This window comes from Protopterus annectens, chromosome 5.part0 (genome assembly GCF_019279795.1).
Source record: "Protopterus annectens isolate FY-2018-M chromosome 5.part0, PAN1.0, whole genome shotgun sequence".
NCBI lineage: Eukaryota > Metazoa > Chordata > Ceratodontiformes > Protopteridae > Protopterus > Protopterus annectens.
In genome coordinates, this window is record NC_056735.1 from 569514036 (window position 1) to 569537299 (window position 23264).

Genomic DNA, 23264 nt, shown 5'->3' on the forward strand with positions numbered 1-23264 from the left:
GGCCAGGTGCAATAATACATCTTTATTACACTAGTCGATCTACAGAGGACTCTTCTTGGTGGACCTACAAATGGGTTCATCCAGTTTCCCACTGCAATTCAACATCTTTTTTTGGAATCTCCAGCACTAAAAGCGTGTGGCTTATGCACTGATGCAATATATGACAACACTCCACACCAGCACTGCATGTTTAGTTTCCAAGTCTGTCAGATTGCCCAAACCATGATCTGAAAATCAAGAAAAAACTGTTGGAATTTTCACTACACTTTTAGCAATGTACATATACCTAACAGCGGAGTCTAATAGCTGCAGATGGATGAAAAAAAAAACATGCAAACGTGGGAACAGTTACGGAAGAATATCTGGGAAAACAGAATGAGGAACTGCAGACCACATGCTGTGGGGTGCATTTTCCACTACTGTATCCCTGGTGGAGACCAATGCAGAAGTCAAATGGTCGAAAAGGGGGACAAGAATGGTCTGAGGATCTACATCACTTGCAGGAGTGAAGGATGGTCCCACTGCACTCTCACACCGATGCAACACAGGGGGTGTATTCTGGGAACAAATCAAAAATATCTTTAATACCGTCTGTATGGTAACCAATCTGCTGTCTTCTGGTTAGGAATGAACAGACAGACTCGCAGCATACTGTGAAGGTGAAAGTTCATGTCACTTCATCCTTGACAGCTGTGCTTCAATATTATCAAATAAGGGAAATCATCACAACCAAAATATAACAAACTTCATGGAAATACTTACAAAAACAACCATTTACCAACATATTTTTGTACGCAAAGGGCCCGATTCCAAAAGACAAGGTCTCAGTGTAAGTGACCATCTGCAAAAGAAGTTTTAAGCAGAAGAGTGATTTTCGAGATACACTCTTCACCTGTGTTTTTGGTCTTTTTTCCCCCTGCTTGTTGGCACTCAGCATTTTGAGTGTCGACATTTCAATAGGGAACCAAATAAATTAAAAAAAAAAAAAAGTTATGCACTCACTGTAACATTCCATGTGTTATCCATTTTCCGATAGGTTTGGATTTCAGACTCATATCTGACTTGGGTGCTTTTACTAGATCTCAGATCCAAAACTCTCAAACTCCTCCCTTTACCCACAATGCCCTCCAACCTAACATACCTCAGATTGAGTTTGCTGCCCCTAGGTATAAAGGAACCACATCTTAAAGAAGTTAAGATAGAATAAGAAAAAGGAGGTGGAGCTCAAACAGGGAATAAAGGTTTTCGAGAAAACTCTTAGGCCTTTCCAAAATCAAAGGGATTGGGGGGGGGGGGGTGAGTGGGAAGTTGAGGAAAAATGAAACTGGATTACACAGATTCAACATTATGTTAAGTACATAACTTTTTTATCTGATGTTGCCCTTTTCATTCATTCCTCGACTGATGGGACTGACTCCCTAGCTACTCGAACCTTGAGTAGCCCTCATGGAAGGACATTCCGGAGTACTGCGGAACCAAAGGCAGCTCTTTTCCTAAAAACCAAATCGAAAAGTGTGAGCATTACTCCAAGTTGCAGATGCACAAATTTGATCTATGGAATCCGTTGGCCAAAAAGCTGAAGAAACTACCACAAACTGTGGAATGAGCTCTAGGAAGCTTAGGCAAGGGTAATCCTCTTACTACAGAGGAAGGAAATACAATTGGTTAACCATTTGGCCAGTGTAACTTTGGAAACTGGCTTGCCCAATTTGTTATACTAGAAGAAAAAAAATGGTTAGTTTTCCCGAAATGCTTGATTCTATGGATGTAAAATCAAAGTTCTGTATGCACATCCAAAATATGGAGCATGCATTCTCCCTTATCTGAGAAGTTTGCTAAAAAAACTGGGCAGTTAATGACCTGGTTTAACGTCGGACTCTGAAGCAACGTTATGCAAAAAAGATGGCTTGGTCTGCAAAGACACCCTGTTTTTGTGGAAACCAGGTACAGAGATTTGGAAGATAGAGCCTGGATGTTCAGATACTCATCTAGTTGCTGTGATAGCGACCAGAAAAATGTTTTTCCAAAACAGAAATTTTAGAGCTGACGTGGCTGAAAGTTCAAAGGGAGTTTGGATCAGGGCCTGAAACACGATAATTAAATCCCAAGGAGAAACTCCCTTCACTCTGGAATAAAATCCCAGTCCAGGTTAGGCAGAGTCCCTCATTGACTCTCTTCATGAGGAATCTTGATGAGTGGATGGGAGATCGTAGATTTACTCCGGGTATCACTTCTGTGTCACTATTAGACAGATGCACAGTATACTAACCTCGAAAAAGGGCATAGCAAAATTCATTTTAAAATGGGTGGCGAAAGCCAAACACACTCTGGCTAGGCTTGTAAATGCCCTAGGGCAGATAGCCTAGTATGAACCTATGAACCTAAGAAATAGAATCCTTTAGCAGAGGTCTAAGTAAAAAGGCTGCTTTTGAGAAAGGCTTTACCTTAGCTTCTTCTAAATTATGTAGAGTTATTTTCGCCTAGGTGGAAGTCTGAAATGGCAGCCAACTGAACCTTAACAGTAGAAAAGCTAGCCCCTTCATTGAAAATTGAAGCTAAAAATGTAAGTACAGCCATCATAAAAAGGGGGTCCAGATCCCAGCTAAGGACTCAGAATACAAACTTATTCCATTTACTTGTAAATCCTTTTAGTAGAGTCTTTTTGAAAAGATAAAATATGATGAACTGGGTAGGGCAGCCTGGGCTATCTAGAAATCAATGGAATTGGAGAAACCATGCAGTCAGTTTGAGGCTTTAAATGTCTGGATGAGTCATGCCTGGAAGTCTGGAGTTGGAAAATTCTCCGCTACTTTGACATTGAGGGGTGGTGATACCAAGCTTAAAACTGGACAACAACTACTAAAATGGATTTTTAGATTTAAAGCTTAATGACATGGTCACTAAGACCTCATCTAAGATACCTACATAACCAGGTTCACTAATTGCATTTGATCATCTGATGTTCTTTAACTGTATATAAACCAGTGTTTTTAGTTCCCTTGATGTCATCCTGATGGGGCCTTAATGGTGAAAGTTTTGTATCACTTGTGTTTTAAATGTCTTATCAATTCTTTATCAGTATTTTAAGTTTTTTTTTTATCATTATTAAAATTTGAGTTTGCTTTACTCATTCATGGTTCCAGATACTATTATTTTTTGACAACTGAGTTGATTTTGGTACAAGACTCATCACCATACTGATGCTCCCAGACTGGCTCCCAGACAAAAGTGCAGATATTTTATGGCGCGTATGTTCATTTTGATTAGCTAGTATGCATCCTGAAGATCTATAGAGCACATCCAATCATCCTTTCATGGCAGAGGCAGAATGGATTGATTCGTGACCATCCAGAACCTTGAATATTGCATGAAATGATTTAGTTTGCTAAGATCCAGTACTGGTGTCAAGTCCTCTGTCTTTTTTGGCAATAAGAAGAATCTTGAATGGGTCCCATATTCTCTCTGGTCTTGGAGGGGTCTTTTGGATGACACTTTTTTCTAGCAACTTTTTTTTTTCTAATTCTGCTGCTTCCCTCTAAGTGGAACATTAGGGATTTTCTTCATTTTTGTAGGGGAGGATTTAGGAAAATATTATGATGTAACCTCTGAATAGAATTCTCTACACTCAGGAATTTTTCTTATAGATAGCCAGGCTCTTTTGTGCACAGACAAACACCCCCTGATTGCCTCCAGAGGGTAACAGTCAGGCCTCACTTCAGGACCACTGATAGGGCTTGTCCGAGAAGGAATCCTGGAAGCCCTGGTTCTGATGGCTACCTCTGCCACTGGGGCAGCGTCTCCTACTTGAGTTTACCCCCACTGCCCTAGGGAATCATCTCCAAGCAAGTCTTGAAAAGGACCCCGGAATTTACAAAACTACATTTTTCTACCTCTCCATTGATTCCTAATGAAAGGTCTTTGTGGAATAGAAAAACGTATGCCCACGGAAGACATGGTCTTTCCCTTTTGCTCACATCTGGAGAGCGTGTCCTTTACCTTGGGGCCAAATAAGGAAAATCCATCAAAGGGAGCATTGATGAATGAAGATTTAAAGGGCTACACAAAATCACAGTCACATCCAGGCTTGTCTCCTAATAGTTATGTCTGAACCTGCCACCTATGAGGTACCTTTTGCTGCATGGGAAAAGTACAGTTTTGTACCTACCATAAATGTAGATGTTCGCGTGTTCACCCTGCTGCAGTCATCACACTTGGGTTATCCTGCCGTCAGACGGTCCCGCAGTCGGCCCGAATTCCAAAGTCTTGGTCCGGTGTCGGCTGCTGTCGCTTCTTCCCTGATGTCAGTGCGCCAGGGGTATATAAGAGGCATCAGACGCCATTTTCTTCAGTTTTTCTTGCCCCAGATGTCAGGTGCCCCCAAAAGGTAGGCAATATATATATATATATATATATATATATATATATATATATATATATATATATATAGCTATATAAAATTAAAACAAAACCCTTAGGTACAAGCAAATACACCACAGGAGTATAGGATAAAGTGGTAGAGATAAGTTCAGCTAGTTCAGAGGGGATGGAGGGAGGGTAATGTGGACTGCAGCAGGGTGAACACTCGAACATCTACATTTATGGTAGGTACAAAACTGTACTATGTTCATCGTGTTACCCTGCTGCAGTCATCACACTTGGGTTGAATCCCAAAGCTAAGGAGGGGAGGTGGAGTGGGTTAGAAGAAGCTAGTAGGCCCTGCAAAACTGTAGTGGCAAAACCATCTCTAGTCTTAGAATAAAAGAGGTAAGTGATAGTGTTTGGTGAAGGTGTGCATTGAACTCCAAGTAGTAGTTTCCAGAATATCCTTGGTTGGCACTCCCCTGAGAAAGGCTGCTTATGTAGCTGTAGCCCTGGTGGAGTGGGACCTAATGTTAGCAGGTACTGGTTTCCCATGATGTGTGTAGCAGAAATGTATGCAATGGCCTATCAATTTAGAAATGGTCTGTTTTGAGATAGCTTTTCCTTGTGATCCTGTAGCATAGGCTACAAAGAGCTGGTCAGTTTTTCTGAAAGCCTTTGTTTTATCCAAGTAGTAACGTAATTGCCTGTGAATGTCCAAAGAGTGCAGGAGTCTTTCTCCTTTGTTCTGGGGATTTGGGAAGAAGGTGGGTAAGTGAATGGTTTGGTTTAGGGCCACACTGGATACCACCTTTGGCATAAATGAAGGATTAGTTCGTAGAGAAACTCTGTCTTGATGAAAAATGAGGAAAGGTTCCACTGCCATTACTGCCTGTAGCTCTGAGACTCTTCTAGCTGAGGTTATTGCTAGTAGTAGGGCAGTTTTCCATGAAAGAAATTTTAAATCAGTTGAAAAAGCTGGTTTCAAAGGGCGGCATTGTAAGCTTTTCCAGGACAAAGTTGAGATCCCAAAGTAGGTGTTGGAGCTCTCCTTGGCGGTCTTAAGTTCTTAGCCCCTCTGAGGTACTGTCTTAGGAGTGGATGTGAAAATAAAGGAGGATCCGTGCTGTAATGAGCTGAAATTGCTGAGGCGTGGATCTTAATACATGAAAAGAAAAGTCCTTTGTGTAACATCTCAGTTAAATATTGTAGAATCTGAGGAATGTTCGGCTCCAGGGGATTTAGGCCTTTAGCCTGGTTCCGGGTGCAAAATCTTTTCCATTTATCTGAATAGGTTTTCCTGGTGCTGGGCCTCCTGGCCTCCAGAATGACATCCATAAAAGCTTTGGATAAAGGTCTTGGCTGGTTGTTTAGGTAATTTGCCATGCAGCCAGGTTTAAAGGCTTGAGCTGGCTGTGTAGAATCAGATTGTCTCGCTGGGTGAGCAGGTGAGGAATTTGTGGCAAAATCCATTGTGGGCCCTGGGCCATGTTCCTTAAAATTGGATACCAATGTTGGCGTGGCCAGTCTGGTGCAAAGAGAATCATTTGTGGCCTCTCTAATCTGACTTTCAGCAGTACCTTTGCTAGAAGAGGCAGTGGAGGGAAGGCATATACTGTTGATGTTTTCCAACTGAATGAGAGGGCGTCCACTTTCCAAGCTAGTGGATGGAAGGTCCTTGTGCAAAATTTATGAAGTTGGTGGTTGTGGGGGCTTGCAAACAGATCTATGTCTGGGCGTCCCCATTTTTGAGCTATCATTGCAAATACTTGTGGATCTAGTTTCCATTCGTGTGGATCCATGATGTTTCTGCTTAGGTCGTCTGCCAATGTGTTTTTCTTTCCTGGCAGGAATTGTGCTTGTAATTGAACCTGGTAAGACAGTGCAGTGTTCCACAAGGTCATTGCTTGCCTGCATAGAGGGTAGGAATGTGTGCCCCCTTGCTTGTTTATGTACCACATAACTGTGGTGTTGTCTGTCTTTAGTAGTTGTCCTGGGTGTAGAAGGTCCTTGACAGCTGTTAGGGCATTCTGCACTGCTAGCATTTCTTTTTGGTTGATATGCAGGTGTCTCTGATCTGTAGTCCATTTGCCCTGAATGTACTGTCCTGCCATGTGTGCTCCCCCAGGTATAGTCCCGATGCATCTGTTGTCATAGTTTGCCTGGCTGTGTGTAAGGTGAAAGGCTGACCCTTGTTGAGGTGACATGCCTGTGCCCACCATAGAAACTCCTGTTGAAGGCAGGGAATGAGTGGAATCATTGTTTCCAAGCTGTGGCTGTGCTGAGTCCATACACTTTTCAAGTACCATTGTAATTTCCTCATATGCAGTTTTGCAAATGGTATTAGTAGTATGCAAGATGCCATGAATCCCAAGGCCTGCAGAATTTTTCTTGCAGGGAGTTGGGTCTTTGTTGCCATTATTTTGAAATATTGAAACAGCTGTCGTCGTTTGTCTGGCGTGAGATAAGCCATCTGGGCCGTTGTATTCAAGCTGGCACCCAGGAATATTATGTTTTGTGAGGGCACTAGTTTTGATTTCTTTTCGTTTACTGTGTACCCTAGGCAACTTAGAAGGTGTTTGACAAATGCCAGATGCTGTAAAAGAATGTCCTTGCTTTCTGCTTGAATACGACAGTTGTCCAGGTATGGGTATATTTGAATTCCTCTTTGTCTGCAGTATGCAATTACTGGTGCCAGGCATTTTGTGAAGACCCTGGGCGCAGTAGATAAGCCAAAGGACAGTGCAGAGAATTGATAATGAGTTGAACCTGCAATGAAGCGGAGGTATCTTCTGCAAATTTGCCTGATAGGGACATGCAGGTATGCCTCCTTGTGGTCCAAAGTGACTAGCCAAGCATTCTTGCCCAGCATGGGAAGAAGCTGCGGTAGTGTTAGCATCTTGAATTTTTGGTACTTGCAGATAGGTGTTCAGAACTGAAAGATCCAGAATGGGTCTCCATGCTTTGTCCTTTCTTGGAACTAGGAAGAGTCTTGAGTAAAATCCTTGTCCTTGTTCCTGTGTAGGTACCTGTTGAATGGCTCTCATGTTCATGAGAGCTGTAATTTGTTTTTGTGCCTCTGCCCATTGATTTGGTGGCAGGTTTGGCATTCCTTTGATCCTTGGTAAGGTATGAAAGTGGAATCTGTATCCTTGAGAGACAATGTTTAGAACCCATTTGTCTTTTGTGATGATGTGCCAGTTGTCTGCAAAAAATGCTAGTTTTCCTCCCAAGGGTGTTGCCAGGAGAGATTTGCTTGGTTGTTTGAGGATAGAGTCATTGTGTCTGCCTTCTGCTAGCTTGGGGCCTGTCTTCTCCTCCTTTCTGGGTAGCAGAACCCCATTGGCGAGGTTTGTAAGGGCCCTGTGACTGACCTCTGCCCCTTGGACGTCTGTATTTGCCCCTCTGTGATATGTCTGAAGCTGGAAAGGACCAATTTTGTGTTGGCCAATTTCTGCTGAAGCGAGGGGGTTGTACCTGCAAGAAATCCTTGACCGTTTGCATAGATTTAGCCTTATCCTCCATTTTCTTTAAAACCTCTTCTGCTTTGACACCAAATAATACATCCTGTTGTAAAGGTGCATCTAATAATTTTGCTTTAACATGGTCAGGGAGGGTTTGCTCTTTTAACCAAGCATGTCTACGAATGACAGAGCCAGTAACAGCTGCTCTACAGGAAGCTTCCAATGAATCAAATCCGCATTGTAAAGTATGCTTGCCCACCTGTTCAGCTGCATGCAACAGATCCTGCATTTCCTTGAATTCAGGCTGTTCTGAATGTGTGCTCATTTTTTGTTTTAACTGAGACATCAGGAATTGTTGATATTTCAACATGTGAAACTGGCAATTTAATGCTCTCATATCCAGAGTTGCAGAGTTGCATATTTTCTTTCCCCATCTATCTAGGGCTCTGGAATCTCTTTCAGAGGGCACAGGATTTTTAGCCATAGAAGCTTTTGCTCCCTTAGGACCCTGGGATATGGTTTCTGGGTCAGCTACAGGGCTTTTATAAAGGAATTTGTGTGAGTCAGGTACTCTGTAGTATCTGTCTGGTTTGGCTGGAGCAGGAGGTAGAGAGTCTGGATTTAAACTAGACTCCAAGAAGACATCATCCACAATATCTAAAACAGGAGGGATAGCAAGAGGTCTGTGCTGGGGTAACAAAAGGAGCTCTCTGAGCCTTTTCTTAGAATCTGAGTAATCCTGGCCTTCCCAGTGGAAATGTTTCCTCATGGTATGTAATGTTTCCCCAAAGGAGTAGTCTTCAGGGGGAGATGCTGAGGGAATAGAGTCTTCAGCATCAGAATCCTCATAAGGTGGAAAAGTGTAATCCTGTTCCTCAGAAGAATCTGAGGAGAGAGAAACCTGGTCAGAGGATGCATAATCCTCCTCTTGTCTTGGTCTTTTACTAGGAGGGGGATGGGAACCCCTGATAAGGGTAATTAAATATTCAGCCATGTTAAGCATCTGTTTCTTAGGCATGGGGCCTTGACCTGTAGACTGATGAACAGTTTTCTTAGGTTTTAAAGGAGTTTTAAGCTTAGCATAAGATTTAATGGTGAGTGTAGTCGGTCTGAAGACACTTTCTGCAACCGAAGGTGTTTCCTCTGCACCAGTGTCTAATTCAGTTCCGGTGTTGGTAGATGGCTGCGTCGGCCTAGTAGACTCCGCTTGGGAGTCGGCAGCTGTCTGGGGTTCCAGCTCTGTGGTCGTCAGGGGTTGCGTAGGCGCCTCACTGAAAACCGGAGAACTGGCGACAGGCCCAGCTGAGGCCTCGGGGTCTGGCTTATTCCTAGGCTGCCTGTCCTTATGCTTGCGTTTTTTATGAATTGCGGCCATCGGCTGCTCCGACGGCATGATATAATTAAATTTCCCACCAAAGTAATGCCGTACAAAGTCAAAAAGGCATTTGATAGTGTGTTTATTAAACCTAGCGCAAAACCGACAACCTGTGACATCGTGGTCTGGGCCTAGGCAAGGAATACAATAGGAATGGAAGTCCTTATGAGGTTATTTGCTTCCCACAAGAAATGCAATTAACTTTTTCTGACATCGGACTGAGGCAAGAAAATGTTCCCCAATGGGGTACTTAGCTTTATTGAAGACTTCGGACTGAAATTCAAATCGAAAATCTCAGGTGTCAGCCGACCGGCACTTGCGAACTGCTTCTGTTTCGGGCACCACGCGACAAGAAAGAGTGAAGAAAATGGAGTTGGATGCCGCTTATGTACCCCTGGCGCACTGACGTCAGGGAAGAAGCGACAGCAACCGATGCCGGACCAAGACTTTGGAATTCGGGCCAACTGCAGGACCGCCTGACGGCAGGATAACCCAAGTGTGATGACTGCAGCAGGGTAACACGATGAACATCTAGCCTTACGGATGCATTAGAAATTGACTGGAAGGTGGCCAGTTGTGACGAGACTATTTTGGTCCTCAGCAGACATGAACCCAGAAAGAGATTTAGAAAGTTCTTTAGTCAAATCTCTCTGTACTCTTGTAAAATGTGCCAGGTAATTGAGCGACTGGAGGGTGAATGTCACTGAAGCATATACGAGAATAACAAAATCTGTTCAAGGCCCTGGCCTCCATGTTAGGGGGTTGGACAGAAGAGCTATGTTCTGCAAGCTCTTTTTTGGTGGTGACCACCACAACCATGGCATCAGCTGAGACCACTTGCTCCAGTATGCCCTGCCCTAATTTTGTCAGGATGTTTAGGGATAAGCTCCACAGTATTTAGTTGCTTCCATGCCTGGCGAGAAACATCTATGAATTTGTCAGCCGGAGGAGTAACCCAAGAAGTGGCCGGACCAGACCCAAAAAATTCCAGGAACACAAATTCCTCTTAGGAAAAGTATTAGAAGACCAACCATCTTTCTGTTTTAAAAGTTCTAGAATGTCTCCAAATGAGATGCCTTCTGGTGGAGATCTGGGGGACCCATCCCCTTCATCAAAATCAGTGTAGTCATTGAGAGAGTCCTGAGGAGAATCTAGGTGTCTCCCTTTACACATCTTCTTTGGAGGGACCTCCTCAGTGGGGTAAATCTGGGGAAGTATTGAAAGAAATAAGGATGTCCTGAGGAACTGACTGGAGACTTGATCGGGCTGGCTGCCCAGCAGAATGGGTGAACGAAGCTCAGAGCAGACAACCAAAGGAGGTTTAGTTGTCTGATCTGAGGGCGGCAGGGATGTCCTTTCTCTAGATAAAGTGAAGGTCCTCTACAGAACCTTGAAGGCAGAGTGCCTACGGGAAACCGAAGCTGACGGCAAAGAAGCCGATAATTCCTGAACTGTCAGCTCCTGCAACCCTACAAACACTCCACCTGAGGAAGGACCTGGGCTGTCCAGTGCCGAAACCCCAAGGGGCAGAGATGGCTCCCGTTAGCTTCAGAATCAATCATAACCCCCCCACGGATCTAGTGCCAACGTTTCAGCCTCGCGAGTCCTCCGGCTCTAAAAGACTCAGGGCCGGGAGACTTACGGAAGTCAGAGTAAAAAAACAGACTGTCTGTAGGATCTGATGAGGGCACCAAAACAGTGGTCAGATAGGAGAAGGAGAACCAAGCAGAAAGTGAACAAAGGTCAGCTCAAGGATCCGATGGGAGTAGAGCTGGGAGTATGTCACCCAGATCTGATCCCTGAGAAATTTTCACATCATCTTATTCACATCAGCCTCGGATAAACTTCTGGAAGACCTGAGTGAAGATGTGGACCATGGAGGTCTTGAATGTGTGTGGGGAGATCCCACCAAGAAAGGTGAAGGGAACCAAGAAGTGACTAGAAGCGGTAGGAAAAGAGGTATTCAGATCCATGGTGATTTAGACTTCGAAACAGTCACATCTGAGGTGGTCGGATCCAAATTTTGTAGACATCTTAGTTAGCAGCTCCTATGAAGGAGACAAAGACTATGTGCGATCCAGTGACCTCTCGCGAGAGTCTATCTTTGGGAGCAGAGTCTGGCTTCTCTTTCTCCAATTTCTTAGAAGGAATTTTCAGCCCCAGCAATGGAAGCAGAAGTAGTACAAGGGAGAAGGACCTTCAACATCAGCTTGTTTCTCTGATCAGTGAGGGTTTTGGAATAGAACATGACAAATAGTTCAATCTGCATCTAAATGAGCGGGTCCCAAACAATATACACATTCCCTGTGGGCATCTGAGTTTGGGATTTTATGCCCACAGGTGATGCATTTATTTAAATCCAGTAGGCTTGTCAACTATACTGGCCTAAGCTAAATCCACAAAAAAGAATCAACAGAAAACGAACAAGCTTACAGCTATTTTTGTATATTAAAAGAAAAAGAAGGCAGAAAAAGGAAGAACTACAACCACCAATGGTAGTGTAAGGAATACTCCATTGAGTAAGAAAAAAAAAATGTAAACATGCCAATAATGGTACTATGGAGAAGTACCAAGAAAAATAGCAGCTAAAAGAAAAAACAGCTACAAAAAAACTAGCAATAAAGCATGGGACATAAAAGAAAGTGAAATAAAGTAAGGGATACTTGTTTTTTTAAAGTAAACTCACAATTATTTTTGAAATACAACTCCCATGGCTCGACAGCGACAGGATCAATGTCTAAAGATGAACTGCGGCAAACAAAATCTGAGGTATGGTAGGTTGGGGGGGCATTATGGGTAAAGGGAGGAGCTCGAGAGTTTTGGATCCAATAATCTGGTAGAAACAGCCAAGTCAGATACAAGTCTCAGATCCAAACCCATCAGTTGAAGAATGAATGAAAAGGACATCAGATATACTGAGTTTCCTCATCAAAATACATACATTTTCAGAGAAGCTGACAAAAATAAATTTAAGAAAGGGTGTTTATTTTACTGCAAATAACACAATTGAAGGACTAACTTTAAACAGTAGACTCCCTCTTATCCACTCTCACTACAACCAGACCTTCGGCTGGATTAACAAATGGCTGGTTAATCAGAAAAAGCATACAAAATAGCATTTATGGGTTATAAATCAGCTAGAATAACAGGATTTGTGTTAGTATGCATTTTTTATGAAGTCTAAAGCTTAAAAGTCTGTTATTTATCCTAGAGGAGGCAGAAGTGCTGTTCTTCTCAGATGTCTTTTGCTAGGGTTATGGCAGAAATTTGATGGGTGGTTAAAGAGGAGGCCAGATAAAAATGAGTCTACTGTATACCCCTGCTGAATTTTATGTAATAAAAACAGCTGTTTGTACATAAACAGTGTCAAAGCAGATTACATCAAACTCATAGCAAGAAGTAAAACAAAAAGAAATACTAAATGAAAGCAAGACATACGTGGCTTTAAAAATCACACTAAAAACAGTAAGACACTGAAATCCCTTTGTAAAGTAAATAGTACAAGTAGTTATGTTCATAAAGGACTCCAGCTGTTTAATACAGACATATTACCAACGTTTTTCTGAAAAAGAGGCTGATCACCATGTCTTTTTTTCAGAGGATATTAAGGAGCAACGTACAGTGACAAAATGATGGCTACTACAATTAGCAAAAATGTTTTGTGTTGGAAATGTCTAAGAAGAAAAGCAGTTATGATAACAGGAAATTAATTTAAGAGGCTATCATAAATAAGCACTTACAGCAGGGGCTGACAGCTGAACGCAAAAAAAAAGGAGTGTCAATACAAGATGGTTCCATGCTAAATACACCATTGGAAACCAAGTATTAAGAAAGTTGCGGAGGGCATGCAATCTCATACAATTTCAGAATTAAGGCTACCCAGAATGAGTTAAAATTCGCAAATATAATTTGGCAAAGATTAACCCTAAGAGTTGCTAACATGCTTTCCTACTGAATGACTCTCAACAAACCATTTAACCAGACAGTGCCCAAGGGCCACTTCTGAAAAGGGAAAATTGTATCTAGTGTTTTAATCATTTTAGTAATAAAAAAATGCTACTTTTTTCGAGTGCAGAAGGATAGTAAAATTCAGAAGACAGTAAAAACACAATATGAAAAAGTGGAATAGGATTCCACTTAGAAAAGAAGAAAATGTCATTACTACCATATACCTTCACATTAAGGAAGTACCTTCAAGAATGCCCTGTATTTATCAAAGATCCTTGGTATTTGGAAAAAGAAATATCACATAATACATTAATTATGTTTCTAGCATAAGGAACATATTTAAAGTTTGCGACAACTGCATAAATAACACACTAGAAGTTTCTCCAATTATTCAGCACATCCCTTTTAAAACAGGAATGCAGGAGGTCTGGAATAAAAAGTCAGTGGCCTTACAAGTTTTTTTTTCTAAGGTGGAAATGTCATAAACACAGTACACACTGCACACAGCTAATATACAAAGAAACAAGAAGAAAACTAATGCTCGATTCTTAGAAAAGGGATGGTGCATGACATAAATGATACCAGCAGTGCAATTTACACTTAGGAACAGCGAGTGGCACCAATGACAGATAATGAATGACGATGCACATAATGCCAACTGCCAAACAGATGGGCAGCTATGACCTGCTAGTGTGGCAGCTGCACCAGAAGGGCCATACCACATAGTACTTTTTGCAATTATAAGCTATCCAACAAATATGCACACGACACCTACACTTTACTCTGCCAAACTCTGAACAAATATTTGTACACAAAACACATGTATGGAGTATGCAGGGGAAAGTACAGTTATGTACACTTACCATAAATGTAGATGTTCAAGTGTATTCACTGTTGCAGTCATTACATTTGTGTTATCTGCTTGCAGGTAGCCCTCAGTTGGCCTGATTAAGAATGTCTTGGGTCCTGTCGGTTGCTGTCCCTTCTTCCATGACGTCAGGGGTATAAAAAATGCAGCCGACACCATTACATCAGTTTTCCTTGCCCCAGATGTCAGGTGCCCCCCTAATGGGAAGCAATTAAATATAAAATCACAAAGATATACCTCCAACAAAAAAACAAATACACCAAAAAGGCTTTTAAGCATAGTAAAGGAAAGTAGAGGTATAGCCAAAAGAAGTTAGGGGGCTGGAGGGAGGGTAACGAGGACTGCAACAGTGAATACACTCGAACATCTACATTTATGGTAAGTGTACACAACTGTACTATGTTCTTCATGTTTCACTGTTGCAGTCATTACATTTGGGTAGATTGCCAAAGCTATGGTTGGGGGGAGGAGGAGTTTATACAGCATTAGGGCCAGCTATAAGGCCCTGTAAGACGGCAGTGGCAAAGCCAACTCTGGATTTAGAGAAAATTGATAAATGATAATGCTTGGTGAAAGTATGAAAAGAACTCCAGGTAGCACCTTCTAGAATATCCCTGGTAGGAACACCTCTTAGAAAGGCTGCAGAAGTAGATGCAGCCCTGGTGGAGTGAGATCTGATCCCCTGGGGGATAGGTTTTCCATGGTGCTTATAGTAGAAATTAATGCAATGGCTTATCTATTTAGAAATGGTTTGTTTTGAAATAGCCTTCCCCTCTGCCCCTGCAACAAATGCTACCAGCAATTGTTTAGATTTTCTTCGAGGTTTAGTCCTGTCCTAGTAGGATCTAAGTCGTCTGTGCACAAAGGAAAGCAGAATCCGTTCCCCTTTGTTCTGTGGATTGGGAAAGAAGGTTGGTAAATGAATGGACTGATTAAGAGCCACAATGGAATCCATCTTGGGCATGAAGGATGGATTGGTCCCGAGAGATACCTTGTCTGCATGAAAGATGATGAAAGGCTCCACTGCCATAAGGTCCTGTAATTCAGATATCCTACTAGCTGAAATGATTGCTAAAAGAAAGGCTGCTTTCCAAGACAGAAATTTTAAGTCTGCAGTAGCAGCTGGCTCGAAAAGAGGCAGAGTGAGCTTCTCCAAAACAAAGTTAAGGTCCCAGGCAGGGGTAGGAGCTCAACTGGGTGGTCTCAAGTTCTTTGCCCCTCTGAGATACTGCCTGAGCAGAGGATGAGAGAAGAGGGGTGGTTCTGTGTTATAGTGAGCTGAAATAGCTGAGGGGTGGATTTTAATAGAGGAAAAAGACAGGCCCTTGTGAAGCATCTCAGTTAATTATTGGTAAATTGGGTGCTGCTGTGCTCATCCCTAAAGATTGGTCCCAGGCACAGAATCTTTTCCATTTGTCAGCATAAGATTTTCTAGTACTAGGTCTTCTCGCCTCCAAGATGACATCCATCACAGGTCTGCTGAAGGATGACAAGGGTGAATTTAAGTGATGAGCCAGGCTGCAAGGTTCAATGTTGGAAGCTGAGGGTGCAGAATTTGGTTCTCCTGCTGAGACAGCAGGGAAGGGGTCTGAGGCAGGTGCCATGGAGATATTTGGAACACACTGTGCAGAAGTGGGTACCAGTGTTGGCGAGGCCAGTCTAGAGCAATCAATCATCCTTGGTTTGTCCTGTTTGACTTTTAGCAGAACTTTGGAGAGCAGAGGCAGAGGGGGATAGGCGTAGACTGATAGGTTTTTCCAGCTGAAGGAGAGAGCATCCACTTTCCAGGCTTGTTTGTGGGGAGTCCTTGTGCAAAACGTGTCCAACTGGAAGTTCTGGGAGGAGGCAAATAGATCCATGTCTGGGCTCCCCCATTTGCTTGCCAACATGTTGAAAATCCATGGTTCCAGTTGCCACTCATGTGGGTCCATGAGTTTTCTGCTTAGTCCGTCTGCCAGTGTATTCAATTTTCCTGGCAGGAATTGAACTTGTAGGTGCACTTGTTAGCTCAAGGCGGTGTTCCACAAGCCATGGCTAGTCTGCAGAGGGGGTAGGAATGTGTACCCCCCTGCTTGTTTATGTACCACATAACCGTGGTGTTGTCCGTCTTTACCATTAGTTGTCCTGGAAGAATGCAGTCTTTGAAGGCTGTCAGAGCATTCTGTACAGCTAACATTTCTTTTTGACTGATATGTAGGTGCATTTGATTTGGGTTCCATTTGCCCTGAATGCACTTTCCTGCCAGGTGAGCCCACCATGCATAGTCGGATGCATCTGTAGTTGGGGTTTGGGCAGCAGGGGGTAGTGTGAATGGCAGTCCCTTGTTTTGGTGGCAGGCCTGCCCCACCATAGGAACTCCAGGCGTAGGTAAGGTATGATAGGAATCATTGCTTCCAGGCTGTGACAATGTTGATTCCATAGTACCACTGTAGTTTCCTCATATGCAGTTGTGCATATGGAATTAGAAGAAAGCAGGAGACCATGAACCCCAAGGCTTGCAGTATTTGTCTTGCAGATAGCAGGGTTTTTGTGGCCACTTGTTTGAAGTAAGTTACCAAATGAATTTGCTTCTCTGGCGTGAGGAAAGCTATCTGGCCAGTTGTATTCAAGCTTGCACCCAGGAATGTAATCTGTTGACAGGGTACCAGTTGTGATTTCTTTACGTTTATGGTGTACCACAGACAAGTTAGAACCCTTTTTACAAACACCAGATGATTTAGAAGTATGCCCTGGTTTTCTTCCTGAATTAGACAATCGTCCAGGTATGGATATATTTAAATATTTCTTTGTCTGCAAAATGCAATAACTGGAGTCAGGCACTTTGTGAATACCCTGGGCACAGTACACAAGCCAAAGGGCAGTGCAGAGAACTGATAATGCAAGTAGCCTGCTTTGAAGCGTAGGTATCTCTTCTGCAAGATTCCCTGATTGGGATTGTGCAGGTATGCTTCTTTTAAATCTAGAGTTGCCAACCAGGCATCTTTGCCTAGCACAGGAAGTAACTGGTGAAGAGTCAGCATCTTGAATTTTGGAATCTCCAGAAAGGAGTTTAGAGTAGACAGGTCCAGGATTGGATGCCATGATTTGTCTTTTCTGGGTACCAGAAAAAGCCTGGAATAGAAACCTTGTCCCTTTTCCTCTTCTGGTACAGGTTGAATAACCCCCATGTTTAAGAGGGAAAGTACTTGTTTTTGAGCCTCTGCACACTGACTTGGGGGCAGGTCTGGCCACCTGTTTGGAGTTGGCAATGTGTGGAAATGAAATCTGTATGCCTGGGACACTATATTTAAAACCCATTTGTCCTGGGTTATGAGTTCCCAGTTCTTTGCATGACGAGCAATCTTTCACCCCAAAGGGGCGGCTAAAAGGTAAGTGCTTGGTAATTTTAAAAGGAAGTTATTGAGACTGTTTACCATAGGGGGGTGTCTTATTTCCAGATTTGGAATTGGAGCCCCCCCCCCCACTGCTTAGTTCTGTGAGTTCCCTGGGACTGAAACCTGGGGTTTTTGCTGTGTCCGGCTTTGGCTTGAGAGAATCTGGAAGGGGCTGGAAAAGACCAATTCTTAGTAGGCCAGTCCCTACTAAATCTTGGAGGTTGCACTTGTAAGAAATCTTTAACAGTTTGCATAGATTTAGCTTCATCTTCCATCTTTTTTAGAACTTCTTCAGCCTTATGGCCAAACAGGCGGTCCTGATTTAAAGGAGCATCCAACAATTTAGCTTTAACATGATCAGGCAAAACTTGCTCCTTAAGCCAAGCATGCCTTCTAAGCACAGACCCAGTAACAGCAGCCCTGCAGGAGGCCTCTAAAGAATCAAAACCACATTTCAAAGTATGTTTTCCAACTTATTCAGCAGAATGCATTAAAGCCTGCAAATCTTTACTTTCCACATAGCAGGAATCATCATCATTTTCTGTTTAAGCAGTCCAATAATATGCTGTTGACATTTTCACATATGAAATTGGCAGGTTAAAGCTCTGATTGCCAAGGTTGCAGAAGTATAAACCTTTTTACCACATTTATCCAGCGCCCTGGAGTCTCTATCAAAAGGGGTAGGATTTTTAGCAGTAGAAGCGTTAATGCCCTTGGGCATGTATTCAATTTTCCTGGTAGGAATTGAGCTTGTAGGTGCACTTGGTAGCTCAAGGCTGTGTTCCACAATGCCATGGCTATTCTGCAGAGGGGGTAAGAATGTGTACCCCCCTGCTTGTTTATGTATCGCATAACAGTGGTGTTGTCCATCTTTACCATTAGTTGTCCTGGAAGAATGTGGTCCTTGAAGGCTGTCAGAGCATTCTGTACAGCTAACATTTCTTTTTGATTGATATGCAGGTGCATTTGACTTGGGTTCCATTTGCCCTGAATGCACTTCCCTGCCAGGTGAGCCCCCCATGCATATTCTGATGCGTCTGTTAGGGTTTGCACGGCAGGGGGTGGTGTGAAAGGTAGTCCCTTGTTTTGGTGGCAGGCCTCTGCCCACCAAAGGAACTCTAGGCGTAGGCAAGGTATGATGGGACTCATTGTTTCCAGGTCTTGAGAATGTTGACACCATAGGCTTTTTAAATACCATTGTAGTTTCCTCATATGCAGTTTTGCATATAGAATTAGTACAATGCAGGAGGCCATGAACCCCAAGGCTTGCAGTATTTGCCTTGCAGATAGCAGGGTTTTTGTGGCCACTTGTTTGAAGTAGGTTGTCAAATGAATTAGTTTCTCTGATGCGAGGTAAGCCATCTGGGAAGTTGTGTTCAAGCTTGCTCCCAGGAATATAATTTTCTGACAGGGTACCAGATATGATTTCTTTTGGTTTATGGTGTACCCCAGACAAGTTAGCACCTTTTGTACAAATGACAGATGATTCAAAAGTATGTCCTGGCTTTCTGCCTGAATTAGACAATCGTCCAGGTATGGGCATATTTGAATATTTCTTTGCCTGCAAAATGCAATGACTGGAGCTAGGCACTTTGTGAATACCCTGGGCGCAGTAGATAAGCCAAAGGGCAGTGCAGAGAACTGGTAGTGCATGCAGCCTGCTTTGAAGCGTAGGTATTTTCTGCAAGATTCCCTAATTGGGATGTTCAGGTAGGCTTCCTTTAAATCCAGTGTTGCCAACCAGGCATCTTTGCCTATCATGGGAAGCAACTGAAGAGTTAGCATCTTGAATTTTGGAATCGCCAAAAAGGTGTTTAGGATAGAAAGGTCCAGGATAGGACGCCATGAGTTGTCTTTTCTGGGTACCAGGAAAAGTCGTGAGTAGAAATCTTGTCCCTTTTCCTCTTCTGGTATAGTCTGAATAGCCTTTAATAGAGAGAGTACTTGCTTTTGAGCCTCTGCCCACTAATTTGGGGGTAGATTTGGCCAACCATTTGGGGTTGGTAACGTGTGAAAGTGAAACCTGTATCCTTGGGGAAACTATGTTTAAAACCCATTTGTCCTGGGTAATGAGTTCCCAGTTTTTTGCTTGCAGAGCAATCTTTCCCCCTAAAGGAGCAATCCAGTTGAAGTGCTTGGAAGTTTGAAAGTTAAGTCATTGAGACAGGTTACCATAGGGGGGAGTCTTACTACTCCCTGATTTGGAAGTGGGAGCCCCCCACTGCTTAGTCCTGTATGTACCCTGGGACTGAAGCCTGGGTGTTCTGCTGGTTCTGGGTTTGAACTGAGAAAACCTGGAAGAGGCAGGAAAGGACCAATTTTTTGAGGGCCAATGCCTACTAAATCTTGGAGGCTGCACTTGTAAGAAATCTTTAACAGTTTGCATAGATTTAGCTTTTCCTCCATCTTTTTAAGAATGTCTTCTGCTTTGTTGCCAAACAGGCGGTCTTCATTTAAGGGAGCATCCAGCAATTTAGTTTTAACATGATCTGGCAAAGATTGCTCCTTAAGCCAAGTATGCCTTCTAAGTACAGACCCGGTGACAGCAGCCCTGCAAGATGCCTCTAGTGAATCAAAACCACACTGCAAAGTATTTTTTCCAACCTGTTCAGCAGAATGCTTTCAATCCTGTAAATCCTTATTTTCAGCACAATCAGGAATCAACATTATTTTCTGTTTAAGCAATCCAATAATATGCTGCTGATACTTTAACATATGAAACTGGCAATTTAAGGCCCTGATGGCCAAGGCTGCAGAGGTGTATACCTTCTTACCCCATCTATCCAGGGCCCTGGAATCTCTATCAGAGGGGGTAAGATTTTTGGCAGTAGTAGCCTTAATGCACTTGGGTCTCTGTGAAATGGTCTCAGGATCCGCAGTGGATTTTTAAAAAGGAACTTGTGAGAATCAGGAACCCTGTAATATCCATCAGGTTTTCTAGGAGCAGCAGGTAAAGAGTCAGGGGCCAAGCTAGATTCTGAAAAGGCATTGTCAACAATGTCCAGCACAGGAGGGATAGATAAAGACCTGTGTTGGGGCAGGAGTAAGAAATCTCTAAGACTCTCTTTAGAATCAGAGTAATCCTGGCTTTCCCAGTGAAAATACTCCCTAAGAGTATGCAAGATTTCACCAAAAGAAAAATCCTCTGGGGGAGAAGCAGAGGGAATAGAGTCCTCTGCATCAGAATCCTCATAGGTAGATAAGGGTAAATCCTGGTCATCAGTGGAGACATAAATTTCGGAATCCTGGTCAGAAGCATCATAAGCAAACTCAGTCCTAGGTCTCAGAGGGGGAAGGTTGGCTTCCCCTGATTAAAGTAATAAGGTCTTCAGCCATTCTTATTATTTGTTTTTTAGGCATAAGGGCCTGACCATGTGGTCTGGGCGTCAGTTTCCTAGGCATGGTTCGAGTTTTAGGCCATGAAGAAGAAGATGGCGTTGGTTTAATATGCAAGTCAGTAGGCCTGAATACACCCTCAGAAGCCGGTGCCTGCAAAGTGGCTCTGGACCCATCCAAGGTAGAGACATCCACAGGTTCCACAGTTGAAGCATCTTGTAGCATACTGGACTCTGAATGGGTCTCAGTAGAGGCCTGCGAATCTGAAGTAGCGGGTACCAGGGGCTGCTAAAGCGCCTTACTGAGTACTGGCGAACTAGCAACTAGCTTAGGAGAAGCATCGTCGGCAGCTTTGGACCTAGGCGGCCTGTCTCGGTCTTTATCTTTGCGTTTTTTCAGAATGTCGGTAGTCGGGTGGCTTATCAAAGACATATCTGGATAACTGAACAGAGTACCAAAATATTTAGAAGCGAAAATATACCGACGACGAATAGTTCATGGTTTAAATAAGGCACAAAACTGACAGCGAGGTACGTCGTGGTCAGGGCCTAAGCAAGGAATACAGTACGAATAAAAATCTTTATGAGGTATTTGCTTTCTACAAGAAATACAATTATTGACTTTTACTGACATCGGTTTAGAGCAAAAAAAAAAAAGTTTCCCAACGGGGTACTTAGCTTTAGTTGAAGACTACGGTTCTGAAACTCGAAAATGAAAATTTCAGGAGTCGGCCGACCGGCACTTGTGAACTGCTTCTGCTTCGGGCACCGCACGACAAGAAAGACTGATGTAATGGTATCAGCTGCATGTTTTATACCTCTGTACCTGACGTCATGGAAGATGAGACAGCATCCGACGCAGGACCCAAGACTTTGATAATCAGGCCGACTGAAGGCTACTGCAAGCAGATAACCCAAATGTGATGACTGCAACAGTGAAACATGAAGAACATCTACACAAGAGCGGAAGCAAAATCACAACAGAGTGAAAGCTGGTGAGTGAGACAGGAAAAAAAAAGCTTGACTGTAGCACAGGAGGTTTTAACTTCCAGTATGGGTAACTGTGGCATGACAAATTTCAACGGTAGAAAATCTGACATATTTAGGGTCGCTGTGAACAATATTAAAGTCAGACATCATAAAACCCAAGATCATTTTACACAGCAGCTGTAAACAGTTGGCCAAGAATACAGTATTACAAAAAGGTAAAGGGCTTTATTGAAAGAAATAAAGAACGCACTTACCCTGAAAGCATCTCAAATATCAAAACTCCAAGAGCCCACCAATCCACTGCTCTGCCATGACCCTTACTTTGTATAACTTCTGGTGCAAGATACTCAGGTGTGCCACACAGTGTCCATGTTCTACGGGAAGGCAAAAGGTAAGACTACCAGTTAATCACCACAGATACAGATCATATTTAGCTTACATTCTATATCAATTTCAGTATCAAAATAATCAATTTTAAGGCACAAGTCTTGAGAAAAGGATTGAGAATTAGCATCTCCATTGTATCACCACATTCAGCCAAATATTGCTGAAGTGTTCAGAAACAGATTAATTTTCAGATCAATACAGTACAACATAAACAGTTATTCTAGCTCAGCTCCCTTCAGTATAACCCAAGGAAATCATAAACGGGACAATGATTACCAAAAGTAGTAAGCTATCATGGATTCTTCTAGGACACTGTTATGGCAAGCTGTTAATATAATACAGCTGAAAAAATGTTAAATACTCCGCTGTGTTATGAAGCAAGTATATTATAAAAGTATGTCAACAAATACAGAAAATTCCCCCAAGGCTGCAGAAATAACAGAAGTATTTATTAGTACCTGCAACTCTGAGCTCTGAAGAATGCAACAGCTACAACATTAAAATAAATACATTAAGAAAAATAAAACAATAACAAAAAAAAAAACATGGTTAAAGAACATGTGTAGGTGATTAATAGTTACAAATTCAAAACAGGGTATGTCTTAGACAGAATTCCTGTTTCGGACAATAGTGAATAAAAAGTACACAAATACAGACAGACAGACAGACAGACACACACACACACACACACACACACACACACACACACACACACACACACACACACACACACACACACCCTAAATACAGTTATACGTCCTGCTTCCAGTTTAAGATAAAGTACCATAAAAATATATAAATACTCTATAACAACACTATATGGTATAGCATTGCATCACTTTGAAAACTCATTTAAATATGCTTAGTTGTCAGGCCCACGTCTAATGCTCTAACACTACTTCCCTGGAGAGAAAAACTTATTACAAAACTCGAGAGAAATATATACTGTTATGCTTCTGCACAAATACGTGTTGACTACATTTGTATTTCAACATTAGTAAATAGTGTTACTGGAACTGTTAGCCTGAAAATGCTTTTTGTGTTTCAGCCTACTGCACTTTACTATACTTTTTTCACTGCATTGTACTTCATTGGTATTGTCGTGTGGTCATGCCCGAAAAATGTCTTTGGACCAATGCGCCTACCCAGTTAAATGTACGTATG

The 23264-nt window shown here is 42.6% G+C and overlaps 1 protein-coding gene across 2 annotated transcripts in view; it reads right to left on the bottom strand.

The window, feature by feature from the left end:
• Nucleotides 1-23264, bottom strand: part of PRKX (protein kinase X-linked) — a 1617443-nt gene that overhangs the window by 596588 nt on the left and 997591 nt on the right. For both annotated transcript variants that reach the window (XM_044072450.1, XM_044072451.1), the window contains one exon: nt 21968-22087. In XM_044072450.1, coding sequence (XP_043928385.1) covers nt 21968-22087 — 120 coding nt within the window. The remainder of the gene's footprint in view (nt 1-21967; nt 22088-23264) is intronic.